The 15,181-nt window shown below is 40.5% G+C and overlaps 1 protein-coding gene across 9 annotated transcripts in view; it reads right to left on the reverse strand.

The window, feature by feature from the left end:
• ELAVL2 (ELAV like RNA binding protein 2) overlaps positions 1-15,181 on the reverse strand; it is a 67,566-nt gene that overhangs the window by 26,281 nt on the left and 26,104 nt on the right. For all 9 annotated transcript variants that reach the window (XM_088019218.1, XM_028115204.2, XM_028115203.1 and 6 more), the window contains one exon: positions 11,940-12,043. In XM_088019218.1, the coding sequence (XP_087875344.1) occupies positions 11,940-12,043 (104 nt within the window). The remainder of the gene's footprint in view (positions 1-11,939; positions 12,044-15,181) is intronic.

A 15,181-nucleotide genomic window follows, 5' to 3' on the forward strand; every position in this document is an offset into this window, starting at 1 on the left:
GACAATCCCTCATTCTCCAAATATCTATTAGACACCTGAGCTGTATATCCCCCCAAACAGCTTTAACAAAAAGTAATTACTGTATTCCTAAAGCCTTTTGTATGATAGTGTGAAGATCTTACAAAAAGAGGGTTTTTAAGGAAAACACCGATAACCTTAAATGTACACAAGGAACAGACCGTATCACTGCCATTCATAGACTCCTCCAAAAAATTTATTTTAAAGATTTTATTTATTTATTTGACAGAGAGAGAGAGAGAGAGCACAAGCAGGGAGAGCAAGCAGAGGGAGAAGCAGGCTCCCTACCAAGCAAGGATCCCGATGCGGGGCTCGATCCCAGGACCCTGGGACCATGACCTGAGCCGAGGGCAGAAGCTCAACAACTGAGCCACCCAGGCGCCCTCCTCTAAAAATTTAAAGAGAAGCAATATGAGGGGATAACTACCTTTACCTGGGTTGCAAGACAAAATGCTCTCCTGCTTCAGATGTGCGGAAGCCCCTCACTTTACCTTAAGAATCCAGTCCTGCGGTATTTAATTACACTGTCGGGAGCACTGAATGGTCTGGCACTGTGCCCTTTCCCTGGGTCTCACTGATTGATAGCATCAATAACATTCACTGGCTGTAATTACCGCCAAACTGTACCCCCTTTGCCACTTGGTAGATCAATGTTCTTTAATACTCAAAGGACAAAGTACAAAGGTGAGAGGGGTGTTTTTAGCCCTCACCTTCACAGTTCATTTGACTTTGTACACCAGAGCAGTATGCAGACAATGCATATTTCACAATTCCCCCAAGACACTGGTTAATGAAGAACACTATGGAAAATCCTGTAAGTTGGTGACAATAACTTATTAACCCATTTTTGCAAATCTGAGAACAGAGACATTCTAAGCCTTCTGGTGACAGTATGCCTGCTTTCACATAGCTTTGGGAAAAAATTCAATTTATAGGTCAAAAGGTTTCTAAATTAAGGTGACAGAGAGGAAAGAGGTTTTTTTTTTCTTTAAATATTTATAACATGCTATGTTGTGGGAGTTTTTATGATAATAGAGCAAATTCCCATTTATTCAAACCATGACTAGAAAAGTTCAAACATCCAGATACTGGGGAGGGGGAGAAGAGGGGTGTGGTTGGGAGCCTATAAATAGGAAATAAATTTTTATTGCATCTTAAAAGCAATTTCAATATTCTAAGGATTCACAACCATGTTGAATCATATAATTCAACTCCCAATTTCTAAACTAATATGAAATATCCATTTTAAATAAATGGGCCCCAGAAGAACCATGCTGCAAATTCCCTCTCAGAATCAAATATTAAATGACGTTTATGTACTTGTAATGCTAAAAGTATTTAATGACACTGAAATGCTCTGAAAATGAGTATTCTGTGTGTGTGTGTGTGTGTGTGTGTGTGAGAGAGAGAGAGAGAAAGAGAAAGAGAGAGAGAGAGAGAGAGAGAGAGAGAGAGAAAGAATGTATTATTTAGGTAAGTCCAGCATTATATTCAATAAAAGTATGCCTGTTAACCACAAGTATTCCAGATAGTTTGATAGAACCCACAAATGAAAATCTTATTTACATGTGGATTTGTTTTGAGACAAGCACCACAGATCCATCCAAGTTCAAATCATTAAGGTCCACCAAACAATGTTTCTCGTGTCAGACCACCACCTATTAATAATCACCTGTAGTGGTTGCTTAAAATACAACCTTTGTTCTCAGATGCAGTAAGTTTTGATCGGGATCTAGAAATATGCATTTTATCAACCACCCTACCCCAGGGATTCTGATGAACATTAATATTTTGGCAGTCCCTTATGTAGAGGGACTTTAAATAGGTAATCCTCAAACTCTGGGGGCATATTTGGGATTCCTAGAAATTAGCTCTCCTCCTTGTCACCCACCAATGTTGGTTTTCAAATGAGTAAGAAATTCACAGGTAGCTTGAAAGTAAAGTACATACGAATATAAATCCCCAGCAAATACAAAAATATAAAAGTAAAACAAAGCACATAAAACTCATCCCAAGGTATTTCCAAAAATCTGCCTGGCTAGCTGGGGCTCAGCTGGATCAGGGAGCTCATCAGCCTGGCTGGTCTGTGCAAAAGGCTGCTGTGCTTAATTCTAGGAGGTCAGTCAGAGCCACTCTCAGTGACTCCAGAAATCTTTCTAGGAATATGAACAGGGTCGTTTGGGTGAAACAAGTGGGAATAGTCAAATTTCTAAATAGTCATTTAACAAAATTTGTGGAAATGAAAGCATATTCTGAATGATCGGTTTTTCCAGGACCACGCAGGCACTCTGCTTTCCCTCGCTTTTCCCCCTGCTCACCTGAGGGTCAGTGAGGGTCACTTCAAGACTCATTAGCAACCCCAGAACCTATGCAAGAAGGATTACACTTCCCATTCCCGTGGGAGGAGGTAACCTTATACTAATGACCAAAAAATAGAGCACATTAGCATGATTTATTGATTTTTTTCACAACCTACTTCTCTATAGCACAAGGTAACTACAATAGTTATTTTTGTTTTTGTTTTTTTAAGATTTTATTTATCTGACAGAGAGAGACACAGCGAGAGAGGGAACACAAGCAAGGGGAGTAGGAGAGGGAGAAGCAGGCTTCCCGCCGAGCAGGGAGCCCGACGCGGGGCTCGATCCCAGACCATGACCTGAGCCGAAGGCAGACGCTTAACGACTGAGCCACCCAGGAGCCCCTACGATAGTTTAAATATCCAACAAAATTAAACCAACGAAGTAGACAGAATGACTACTTTCTTCAGAGTAAAAGTAGCTTTTCAATTACTCCCCAGCTAGATTTCTAAAATACCACTTTAATACAGAAAAGACTGAAAAACAATATTCATCTTCTCTTGCTGAAAGTCACAGGCCAACACCAAATACTTTTCTAACTCCAGATGTTAAATAACACGTTTCACAACAATTGTGCGGTCAGTACCACCCCCACCCCCCCATTTTACAAATGAGGAAGCTAGACCAGGAGAGCGAGAGCAGGACATAAATCCAGGACTTAGGGCTCGAGGTCTTGATGCAGCATTCAAAGGAGCCCTTCTCGCTTGGGGCGGGGGGGCACACACGTAGCAGGCTACCTATACCGTTTTCAAAACACAGCCCACTTTCCCTGCTTAACTATAAATAGTAGGTCAAGACACTTCCCAAAGAAAAACCCCCACCAGTCAGATGTGGTGCTTGTAGCTCAGAAATGATGCTAAGGACAAGCACAGGAAAATCTAGCAGAGGTGGGAGGAAAAGAAATGGACCACACGTGCTCTTGAAAAGACTGCACAAACTGAGTAACAAATGCACTTTAACTTTCAAACGTGCATCTAAGACTTGCAAGAACCTACCAGAAAAACATTCCTGAATGGGTCGTGTCCTATAGAACAGAGATCTGGAGAGTTACTAAATAATTATTTTACTCTCCAGTTACCATCAAAATACTTAAATCTATGTGAACTTGCCCATCTGCTAAAAAGGACCCCCAGACATGGGTGTTCCTCGCAAGCTGGAGATGTGGCTCTCTCCAGCACTCAGCCCAAAAGAGCAGTGTTTCCACCGCCAAGAAGAGCTCCACTTCTCACACCTAACAGAGATCTGATCCAGAAAGTCTCAAGACAGGAAAAGACACAAATTAAGGTGCCCAAGAGAATATTCCATTTGTTTGTAGTGGTATCTGTAACCTATTTCTAAGGAAAACACCTGAATATCAATAATATGAGATGGAAAGAAAATAATAAAAAGCCACCAGCATTACCCAGCATGACCTTACATTTCTGTTCCTAGTGGTGCTGTTAGCTGCACTGTGTTTTGAGCAAGTCCCTTAACCTGAGCTGCATTTCATTGGTCAAAGGGAGTATTTGCCTGTTGGTTAAGCATCTGCCTTTGGCTCAGGTCATGATCTGGGGGTCCTGGGATTGAACCCCACGTGGGTTCCCCACTCAGTGGGAATTCTGCTTCTCCCTCTACATCTCCCCCCTACCCCACCCCACCACTCGTGCTCTCACTAAATAAATAAATCTTTAAAAACGGGGAGGGGGGGAATTTGCCTACAAGAGACTATTGTTGTTGCATAAATCCAGACAAGTAGAAGGATAAAAGTCCTATGCAACTACTACAAAAAGTAGATAAAGAAATTAAGGGACTCTTCTTCAGAAGTTAGCACACCTATCTTAACCTCTCAAAAGCTAACTTTGTAGAACAGACAGAAGCCACTCAACTACCTGGTAATACTTCTCCCAAGTCACAAATGAAAGGCCACAAGCCCTACCCTACCCTTAAAGAGCAGTAGAAAAGATAAGCAGACAAGTGTTAACAGTGTCTAGTAGAAATGGCTTTGCTGATACACATCTATGAAACAGGCAGGAAAAGTAGAGGCTTGGATAATAAAATGATCCATAAACTCCTTCCTAAGAAAGATGGGTTCAGTCAACTGCTGAGACTCTCCCACCATCCCCCTGTCCTGTGGTTCACAAGCAGGGACGGGCAGGAAGCAAGCGGAGACACTGCTACTGGAAACCCTCCTCCTCACCTATCGCTCTGTGCGGGCTCAGCCTCTGCTCTAGCAACCGTGAAAAAAGTATCTACAGAAAAGCCATTCGGATAACGCCAAGTTATTGCCCTCTGGGAGTTTTCAAATGCCTCATTTCCACTATGAAGGGAGCTTGGAAGGAGCAGGAGTAACACTAGCAGGCCTGAGCTGGGACAATGAAGTTCTGGACTAGGCTAGACTCTCTAGGCCACCCAAGGTAAGTAACAACCTATGGTGCTTTTTATAGTTTAAAAAAAAAAAAAAAAAAAAAACTCACAATGGAGTATTCTGCAAACACATGAAGGGCATTATACAAATAATACCTTATTTAAAAAATCTTATTCCTCATTTCAAATGAGGACTATGTAAACTGGACTCAATATAGATATAAGAACTTTATTTAAATGCATTGAAGAGGTTCTGATAATCTGATGTAGCAATATACTGGTAAAACTTGGCACATGGCTCTAGAAAGTTCCAGACCACGGGTTAAAAATGAAGTTACTATACATTCAGACTTTATTTTTAAAAAGGCAAAGAAATTATTCACTCAGCTTCCATTCTCACTTCCACTCCTGGTATGTACTTTTTCCACTTTTTTTGTCCCTCCACAAACAAAGTCTGGCCAGCCAAATAGCAATTTAGGTTAACATCTCAGAAGCTGTCAGTTAATTTGAGGCCTGTCCTTCAGACTATTACTTTCAAATTTTCCACATCTGGTCAAGGTAAAAGGTAAATGATGATCCATATGCAGCAGTGCTGAAATGTGGGGTACTTTATAGGAGATGCTTGGTAAGTTTGTGAAGCCCACACTTCTACAAACATCTATACTTTGTACCTGCACAGAAAACAAAATCAACTACACAAGCCAAAAGAACACTGGGGTAAGCCTGAGCGTCTCAGAGAGACATGGGGTTTGTACCAAACAGACCTTCCCTTCCTCACAAATACTTAAGTCCAATCCATCACTGCCCTGCTCAAAACTCTGGTGTTCTCCCTCACCTACAATATAAAACCTTGGCATGGCACACCTGCCTTTTTAAATCCCCCAATGCTCTCTGGCTCCTTTCTGCATTACCCCCCCCCCCCCCCGCCGCCGCTTACTGTTCTAATTCTATGTGGTTCCCATACCATCTGCTTTCAAACTTCCCTACAAAAGCATAAGCTCTCAGCATTATTGCTATTATGAACCCACTTGTCTCAAACACCCCAAAATGGTGCTGCAGATATTCTAACAGAGCACCTACCAGGTGGCAAGCCTAACTGCGCTTACATTTCGGCTTCCATGCCCTTTCCTTCCTACACCGAAGAGCCAATGATTTATGCAGCATTTCCTAACGGTCAGAATTGAATTTTATAAAAGAACAGTTTACAATGGTAAGGGAGAACCAATGCCCTCCCTGGTAATTCTGTACCAAAAACAGGGTTGAGCGGATTCCCAGCACAAATTTTACTAGAGCGGATAAACTTTCAACAACGGCAAAAAGAAACAGTTAAAACTGTTGTCTCTTCAGGATGGGGTGCTGCATTTCACCACTAACTAAATCATTCCATGATAACCACAAGTTCATTAAATATTTATTAAATAGTTACAGCCTTTCTTAAAATGCAATTTGGCAGACCATGGAAAGTTAAAAAAAAAAAAAAAGACGCAGGTAATAAACATTCTCAGTGATGAATAAATTAATTTTACAGATAAAATGGAAACTTAAATGATTAAAAGACTTGTCCAAGATCACACAATGTCAGGGAGACTAAAATTTCAGAAATGTAGTTCTGTATTCCTTCTGTATTATTAAGGATATAGTTCCATAGGAAGAAATTTTTGTGACCTTGGGTTAGGCAAGGGTGTATCATCATTCAACACCAAAAGCATGATTTATTAAAAGAACAAATTCATAAATTAGACATGGTCAAATTTAAAACTTTTGTTCTTTAAAAATCTGTTAATAAAATGAAAAGACAAAAAAATAAGGAGTATAGTTCATGCTAAACACACACAAGTCTGTGAATATGACTGTTACTGGGAAAAGAACAGGCTAGTGAGGAAAAGATATAAACTAACAGATAATTTAAAGCAACACAATGGCTCAGAATAACGGTTTATTAGCTTTACTTAATTGTTCTCTAACTGAACACTTTAAGAAATAGACACTATTTTTAATTAGTATTCCAATTTTTATAACAGTTTTTCCAGATGATCTTAAATAGTTTGGTTACTTTAATATGAGAAATTTCACATCAACATGTATCAATTAATAACTTTTAAGCAAAGGTGAAATTTAGGCTGGTTTATGTCTGAATGATTTAAAAAAAAAAATGTTTAATCGAAACCAAATTTAGGCAGTTTTTCCATGCTGGTAGTATTTCCAAATAGGAATTTTTTTTCTTCAGTGGGGCAGAGAAGCCATGAATTTCTCGGGGTACCTATCAGTAATAACAAAAAAAACTTCTATTCCTTGAGATAAAACCTCCCACTTCCAGATAAAACAAACCCACTTTTGGGAATAACAAAGATTCCTACACTCCTTATAGAAGAGGGGGAGAAGTTGGGAGTGATGCTGGGAGGAAAGACTTCCATTACCTATTCACGGTACTTGATGGGAGGGAGGGGAAGGGAGCATATAAGATTTTTTGGAAATATTCAATATTTTACTCCACTAATTATGAATTTAAGTCTTATACCATTAACCTAGGCAAAAAATACACTTTCCCTTGGGGGGCGGGAAGGAGTTATTAGCTTGAAGCCATACATGTTTCAAATACCAATTTAGATTTTATCAGTACTTGAGACCCCTAAAAACAAGCAAAGAACATGACCACAAAATGAAGGGTTCCCATGGGGACCAGCGGGCTCTTGATGAGATTCCCCCGCCAGTATACAGTTTTTGACACTGTCATGAGGAGATTCCCAACCCCCACACCTGAATTGTGCATATACTACCTTTTCACTACCCTCCCTGATATAAGAAGTTAAGAACATCTCGTATTCTTTACACTGTATTTACCATCTCAGTATCAGGGACAACGTAGGCAGGCTTTAGCATGACTGCCTCCCGTGAAGCTCAGAGATGGTGTGACATCACCAGCAAGGTAAGCTGCCAAAACATCGACCTAATCAGGGAAAAATAGGATCCTTAGGAGAAGACAATAACCACTTTGGAACTTTAACCTATGAATGCTATTTATAATAAATATCTTTCTAACATAAGGTGAACATACTAAGTTTTTCTAATTTCTAAGCTATACTTTTTAAAAAGTGAAGATGATATGAACTACTTTTTATACTCTGAATGCTGAACTATCATTCAGCATGCTAAGAATTATCCACAAGATTATCAAGGTAAAAGATGAAAACAAACTGAACTTTGCATGCAAAAATGCCAAACAGAGAACCCACCTATTCAGAAAAGGTATGTTTTGGTGTTCCTATGTGCTAGGTCTTAGACCTGCTATCATGAACTAACTGGAAAGCATATTAAAAAGCAGATTCCTACATCTCACCTCTGGTCACTGATCCAGTAGTTCTGAAGTGGGCCCAAGAACCTGCATTTCTAAGTCACTTCTCCTGGTGATTCTGATGCAACCAACTTTAGGAATAACTGCTTTAGGATTTCGCAGCGCCTGAGGGACTTTGCTTCACTCACTGCAGAAATACTGAACATCTGTCATTTATTCAACACACCATCCATCTATTGCACAAAACCCTACTGGGCTAATGCTATTAGGAAGCCCCAGGAGAAACTGCTAAATAAACCACCTTTCACAGCACTTGATTCACTGTTTCAATATTCCAATTCCTAGGAATTCTACCAAATGCATACTAAATGCTAGGTGGCTTGGAAGACAACTTGAGGAGCACACAGACATTTGAATACTCACATATGATGTATGTACTAATTAGTCTACTGCAGCTTTCTAAAGGGAAAGAGTTTTGCCACATTAAATATAAGAGTTTTAAGAGCCTGGTCTTCGCCAAACTCTGAGCACTAAGGTCTCAACTCTCTTATTGGGGGCAGCAGCTGAAGGAAGAACTTCAGATGGGCTCCCATAAATTCTATTCAACTAAAGCAGTGTGAAAAGGTATGCCAGGAAGCGAGACCTACAGGGGCATTATGTGCAGAGCCTGAAAAGATCAGCTTGCCAGGGAAGAGCCAGGCTGACTACCACACAAAGTAGTAATAATACTGGTTCAACTCCAAAGTTGACTCAAATGATATGATAAGAGAGTAGGGAAATACAAGAGAAGTTTGAGTGAGAAGCAATATGAGGAGAGTAGTGTCTATGTAAGTTTAGCCCAACAGCCACTGCCGGGATGGACGGCAAGAAGGGTAAAAAGGCTAATTTATGGAATGGTATCCCAGAGAATGGAATGGTTTAAATGGAGCTTCCAAAAGGTACTTGAAGCAGCAAACATGAAGAAAAAACTGGCTCAAGATGTTGCCTAAGAATACGAAACATGTCTCAGTGAAAATAAGAGGAAATAAAAAACATACAAAGAACAAACAGACAAAAATGGTGCTGTGTAGTTTTGGAAAATGGTCTTCTTTGCCTCTCAGAGAAATCTGGGCCAAATTGAGGATACCAGCTGTTATCTGATATTTTTACAGGAACCGAATGGGGGCGGGGAAAGAAGTAGCCTGCTGCTTCCCCACCACTCCCACCCCCATTTCAGAAAATCAGAAGAGAAGTAGCAGATGTCACAGTTTAAAAGCCACAAGGCATTACTGTCCTTTCTTCCACATACTCTGCCCAAGCAGCTGGGCCCTGAAGAGAAAGCTGGGCAATGGGCAGGGAGGAAGCAGCTGTCATCAATGGACTCCTTGCAGGCCATGGAAATTTACTCTGGCGACCCATTTCCCCTGCATTTCTGCCTCTTGTGGACATTATTGCAAAAGAACTTATAGCAAAAGAACTGACTCACTAGAAAGAAATAAGAGTGGCTATTTCTGGAATGGAGAAAAGGGTATGTTGTGGTGTGAGCCATCCCAACCATCTATTCCAATTTCATCTTAACCACAACTCAGGACCTCAACACTAAGATAAATTAGCAGCAATTCTGGAAATCAATTTAACACGGGGAGGCCTGCAAAAGTCCTCAGGAGTACAGAGAGCACAGAAAACAAACTGAAGATAACTGGATATTAGAGGGTTTTTTTTTTTTTAACGGCATTTGTTATTACTTAATAGTAACAGTGCTTAATAGTACTAATAAAACAAGGCGCCTGGGTGGCTCAGTCGTTAAGCATCTGCCTTCAGCTCAGGTCATGATCCCAGGGTCCTGGGATTGAGCCCCGCATCGGGTTCCCTGCTCAGCGGGAAGCCTGCTTCTCCCTCTCCCTCTGCCCCTGCTTGTGTTCCCTCTCTCGCTGTGTCTCTCTGTCAAATAAATAAAATCTTTAAAAAAAAAAAAAAAAGTACTAGTAAAAGGTTAACCTTTGTGACACAAAAAATGTGCAGAGAAGTATAGAAATTAGAAAAAGCAATTCAGAGATTAAAAAACCAAGTCCTTGTGGGGTGCCTGGGTGGCTCAGTCATTAAGCGTCTGCCTTCGGCTCAGGTCATGATCCCGGGATCCTGGGATCGAGCCCCGCATCGGGCTCCCTGCTCAGTGGGAAGCCTGCTTCTCTCTCTCCCACTCCCCCTGCTTGTGTTTCCTCTCTCGCTGTGCCTCTCTTAAAAAAAAAAAATTTGAGGGGGAAAAATTAGATTTCTAATACAGTCTATGATCACAAGGACTTTTTTTTTTAAGATTTTATTTATTTATTTGACAGAGAGGAGATAGTGAGAGCAGGAACACAAGCAGGGGGAGTGGAAGCAGGAGAAGCAGGCTTCCCGCTGAGCAGGGAGCCCCATGCCGGGCTCAATCCCAGGACCCTGGGATCATGACCTGCGCCGAAGGCAGATGCTTAACGACTGAGCCACCCAGGCACCCCTTGCCCCCTCAAATTTTGGTAGCACAATAACCAGCTCATTTTCTGGCTAAAGAGTGAATTTTTTCAAAGGACATCTTCTTAATCAACAAATATGTAGAATTCTTGGACATCTTACATCCAAATATATTTGGGAGCCCCCCATACAGTTCCCTTTAGATGAGACAGAGCTGGGAGGCATTGCCTATGGGCCAATAAATATAAAGAATGAGATGTCAAAACTATCCAGAGCTAATGAATTACCTTAGCTGACAATTCTGAGAGAAGCAACTTTTAAGCACAGAGATGACACTGCATTTCCAGATTTCTGAAAAAATGAGCAGAAATCTTCTAGACAAGTCTCTAAGCAAGATGGATGCCACAGTCAGCCTTGACTAACTTCCCCTCACCACTTCAGGCTATAGTCTGAGCTGACTTCTTAAATCAAGGGTGGAAAATAGGTTCCAACTTGAGTCAACTGATAGAGGTTGTCTGGAGCACTATTTTGAAAAATATTTGGGAGCCACATCTAGACTCAGTGAGAAAGACTGCCATGATTGATCGGCAATATCTGCACTGGGCTGGAGAGGCAAAATTGATGGCACGTGCACTAAGCATTTGCCAGAAGCAACATCCCTTTTATTTTCTAAAAAGAAATCTATACTGCAAATTGTATTTACCTCTTATCCAGACACAATCTATGTCGGCATTCCAAAAATTCAAAAAAGCTGGAAAATACCCACAAATTACCGACCAATTGTCTTGAAAAACATAACAGGAAAAATAACCTGTGTGGCATGTAAGCAGGTCCAGTCAGTCTCCTCAAAGTTAGAGCAGGGTCAGAACAGAGCCGAAGGACCACATCCAGCTTCCCAGCTGTTTTTTATGATCCAGGAGCTAAGAATGATTTTTACATTTTTAAATGACTGGGACAAAAGAAAAAGACTATTTTGTGACACATGAATAGGACATGAAATTCAAGTTTCAGCTTCCATAAATAAAGTCTTCTAAGATCACAGTCGCATCCATTCATTCCCGTAGTTACTGGCTATGGCTGCTTCAAGCTACAAGGGCAGAGCTGAGAAGTCATGACAGAGACTGCATGGCCCACAAAGCCTAACATATTTACTACTCGGCCCTTTACAGAACAAGTCTGCCAAGCCCTAGGCTCAAAGAACTGGTCAAAGGTTTCCTCAAGCTATACTTCTCCAAAGGAAGGAGATGTAATTCAGCAGGCTTCATAGAGTACTTAGCACAGAAAGTTGCTGCCGTCCGCCCCTCCCCTTAATACAGGAGTGATTACATAAAATGCTCGTGAACAGTTTTCCCCCATCATGCAACAAACAAAAAATTCTGCTATGCCTCCCAGAGAAGTGTCTATGCGGGCATGAAACAAAGGAAGAGAACTACAAGAAGACCTGAATCATTTTTAATCTCTGTTCTGCAAGTAGATATAAAAAAATTTTTTAAACATACTTTGATTGTTTTGGTTTGAAGTCTCAATCCATTCAGGGTATTGATAGCCTTCTCTGCATCCTTAGGGTCAATGTAGTTCACAAAGCCATATCCCAAGCTCTGCCCTAATGAAAGGGAAGGAGAAAAAAGGCATATATTAGTTCTACACCACTGATGACAGAGATCCACTCTCATTTTGGCATATGGTCAGGTCATTAACACCAGCACGTTTTCTCAATAGTAAAAAGAAGTCTACATTAATTCTCCTAGAAATATACATGTGGTCTTCTTTTTTCAGCTCCTGTCTACTACATTTGCAAGTTTAAACATGTTAGAACTCAGCAAGCTGTGCATTTAAAAACAAAACAACAACCCCACCCTCACCCCCACATCTCCAAAGCATTCCATCAAACATGTCCTGCCTGAGCCAGAGCACCCAGCAGCAAATGCAAGGTTCAGCTTCAGAAACTGTGGGTGCAAGTCTCCGCCAAGCTGCTGAGTGGGCTTCACGGGCACGACTTTTTCAGTTTCATTTTCTTTACCCATAAAAGGGGAAGGCGTCAAGCATCAACCAAGAATCTGTCAGCATTCTGTACATTGTACCCTGACGAATTTACAGCCTTTACCAAGTACAATTATTTCCACTTAAAAGGTGAAGAACTGTGTGTTCACATGTGCACGTATATGTACACATGTACATTTATTTTATAGGAGAGCCTCTTCAAATAAACTGAATACAATTTTCTAAAAAAGGTCTGATGACCTACATAAGGATACAGGGAAATCTGAACACAAAGATTTACACCGAGTACATCCAAGCCAATGAGAACATGCAGGAAAGGAAGAAAGAGTAAAAGAAAAATAATAAAACACAATTTCTGAAGAGTTGCTTAAAAAGGAGTACTGTGTGGTTTTTCCCTATCATCTGAGCGCTCTAACCCCGGCTCAATGATATCCCAGCTCTCAAACAAAATGGAAGGTATTCAAGGGACTGTAATCAATGGAATGCACATAATTCGAAAGGTCAATTTTTCAACTAAGAGGAAGTTTCTCAGTTTCAGAAGGTAAGAAACACTAAAGGAGAATAAGTAACAAAAATGGACATAAGACAGGTTTAGTCTACTAAAAATCAAACCAAACTAATTAAGGGTTTCCCAGGAGATGCTCAGTAAAGGTCCAAACACTTTTTATTAAATATATTTTTTCATCAATTTCATAGCAAACTGAGGGATTTTTTTTCCTTGACGAGAGAAGGTGCATGTGGTTATGAATACAGGTATTTAGGATAGCCACACTGGTTTCCCTAATGTGGTTCCCTATTAACTACACAAAAAAAGAGAGACAGAACACTAAATACAGTACCAAATAACCATGAAAACTTGTGGTTGTATTTTGGGACCATTATCAGAATTTGGGTGTTGTACAACACCCAAAACTAATATGTCAATTTACCTCAATTTAAAAAAAAAAAAAATTGGGTAATCATTGCTAACTTATGCCCTCTTATCAAATTGTATTTTTTTTCCTGTTTTTAAAAAAAGAGGGTGACAGAAGAGCTAAAACTCATTCGGTTCATTATTTTTTCTCACACTAATCAGAAATTTTGTTTTACTCATGGTTCTATTTTTAGAAAGTTGCATGGGAAGCCACTGTATTTTAAGCATTCAGTTTTTACTAATTCGACATTTACCAAGGGTCTAATGCATGCATAGTGCCCTCTTACAAAATGTGCTGCAGTTCTATTGTCTTCGAGCAGGATTCAAATGGGCTAAACATAAAAGCTGCTCAAGGAAGCAGTTTATGATGGACACACAGGAGTTCTAATCCTGCCTCTGCTGTTTACCAGCTCTCTGACTTTGAAGAAGCTGCTCAACTTCTCTGAGCCCTATTGTCCTTATTTCTAAAATTAGAGTAATTTCTACCCAACAAGGTTGCTGAGGCAGTGATGAGAATATTCACTACTGATGAAAGTAAACCACTTTAGTCAAAAGATAAAAAAAAAAAACATATCCACTATATGTTAATGAGGTTCCATGTATTCATTTAAAATTAAATCAGGAGGCCCCTGGGTGGCTCAGTCCATTAATCGGTTAAGCATCTGACTCTTGATTTCAGCTTCGGTAGTGATCTCAGGGTTGTGGGATCAAGCCCCTTGTTGGGCTCTGCTCCAAATTCTCTCTCTTCCTCAGCCCTTCCAACACCACCCCCCCGCAATGCTCACTCACTCTCTCAATAAAATCTTTTAATAAATAAATAAAATCAGGAAGATGCTACAAATATAATGGGTAAAGGAAAGGCAAGCTGAATATTGTATAGTTTTGTCACACTGCTATTCCATAATAAAATGTATCAAATCAATTAAAACCGCATTAAGACTCTATTTCTCCTATATGGCACTATCACACCTGCATTTTAGCAGCTTCTAATTAATCGAGGTGCTTTTTCAACCTTGGTCACACACTGGAATCATCTACAAAACTTAAAAAAAAAAACCATAAAACAAAAAAACTATTGCCTGAGTCCTAGTCCCAAAGACTTTTATTTTATTGGTCTATCATGAAGCACTGGTACCAGGTTTTTCAAATTATGCTGATTCTAACATGCAGCCAAGGTTGAAAATCAGTTTCAATGGTGAGAGATAATCTGGGGCTGCAAATCTAGCATCTGGGACCCTTGAGAGGGGCCACGTGCTAAGGGTCTGGGCATGTGAAGACACCCTGCAGGAAGACTGTCTTTTTTACAGATGCATCTTCAGATACAAGTGATGTCTTCCCACCAAAACCCTTCAAGTTACCCAGCACTTCAGAGAAACCGTTCACTGGCCTGAGGAGGTCACTCTCAGGCACAGCAGTGCCTGCTGGAGTTGGGTCACCAGGTAAAGGAGAAAGCCTGCCGGGTCAATCCCTGCTTAGCTGTCCGCCAGGCTGGCCTCTGAGAGCTTACTGCTAAGCACACAATAGGCACTCAAAAGCTTGCTAAATGAATGAATGAGAAACACAGTGGTGTTATGCATTTAACCAAAGGCATTATCATCAATATCACGTCAGATGGTCCATCCACTAAATGGGTCTTTGACTTGACCCTCCCCCATAGCAATCATGGCTAGCTGATGAGTCAGCCATGTTTCTACTACCTGTAAATTGACTACACTCAGACAACATTTTATCCCTAAATGACTTCTCCACAAAGTTTCTAATTTGTTTAGTGGCGTTATTAGGAAAATCACCACCCATCAATTAGAATGTGTTTGAGGTAAGCAAAAT

Source organism: Eumetopias jubatus, unplaced genomic scaffold (assembly GCF_037043125.1).
Source record: "Eumetopias jubatus isolate StellerSeaLion01/CBP00866 unplaced genomic scaffold, mEumJub1_p1.0 scaffold_15, whole genome shotgun sequence".
Lineage (NCBI taxonomy): Eukaryota > Metazoa > Chordata > Mammalia > Carnivora > Otariidae > Eumetopias > Eumetopias jubatus.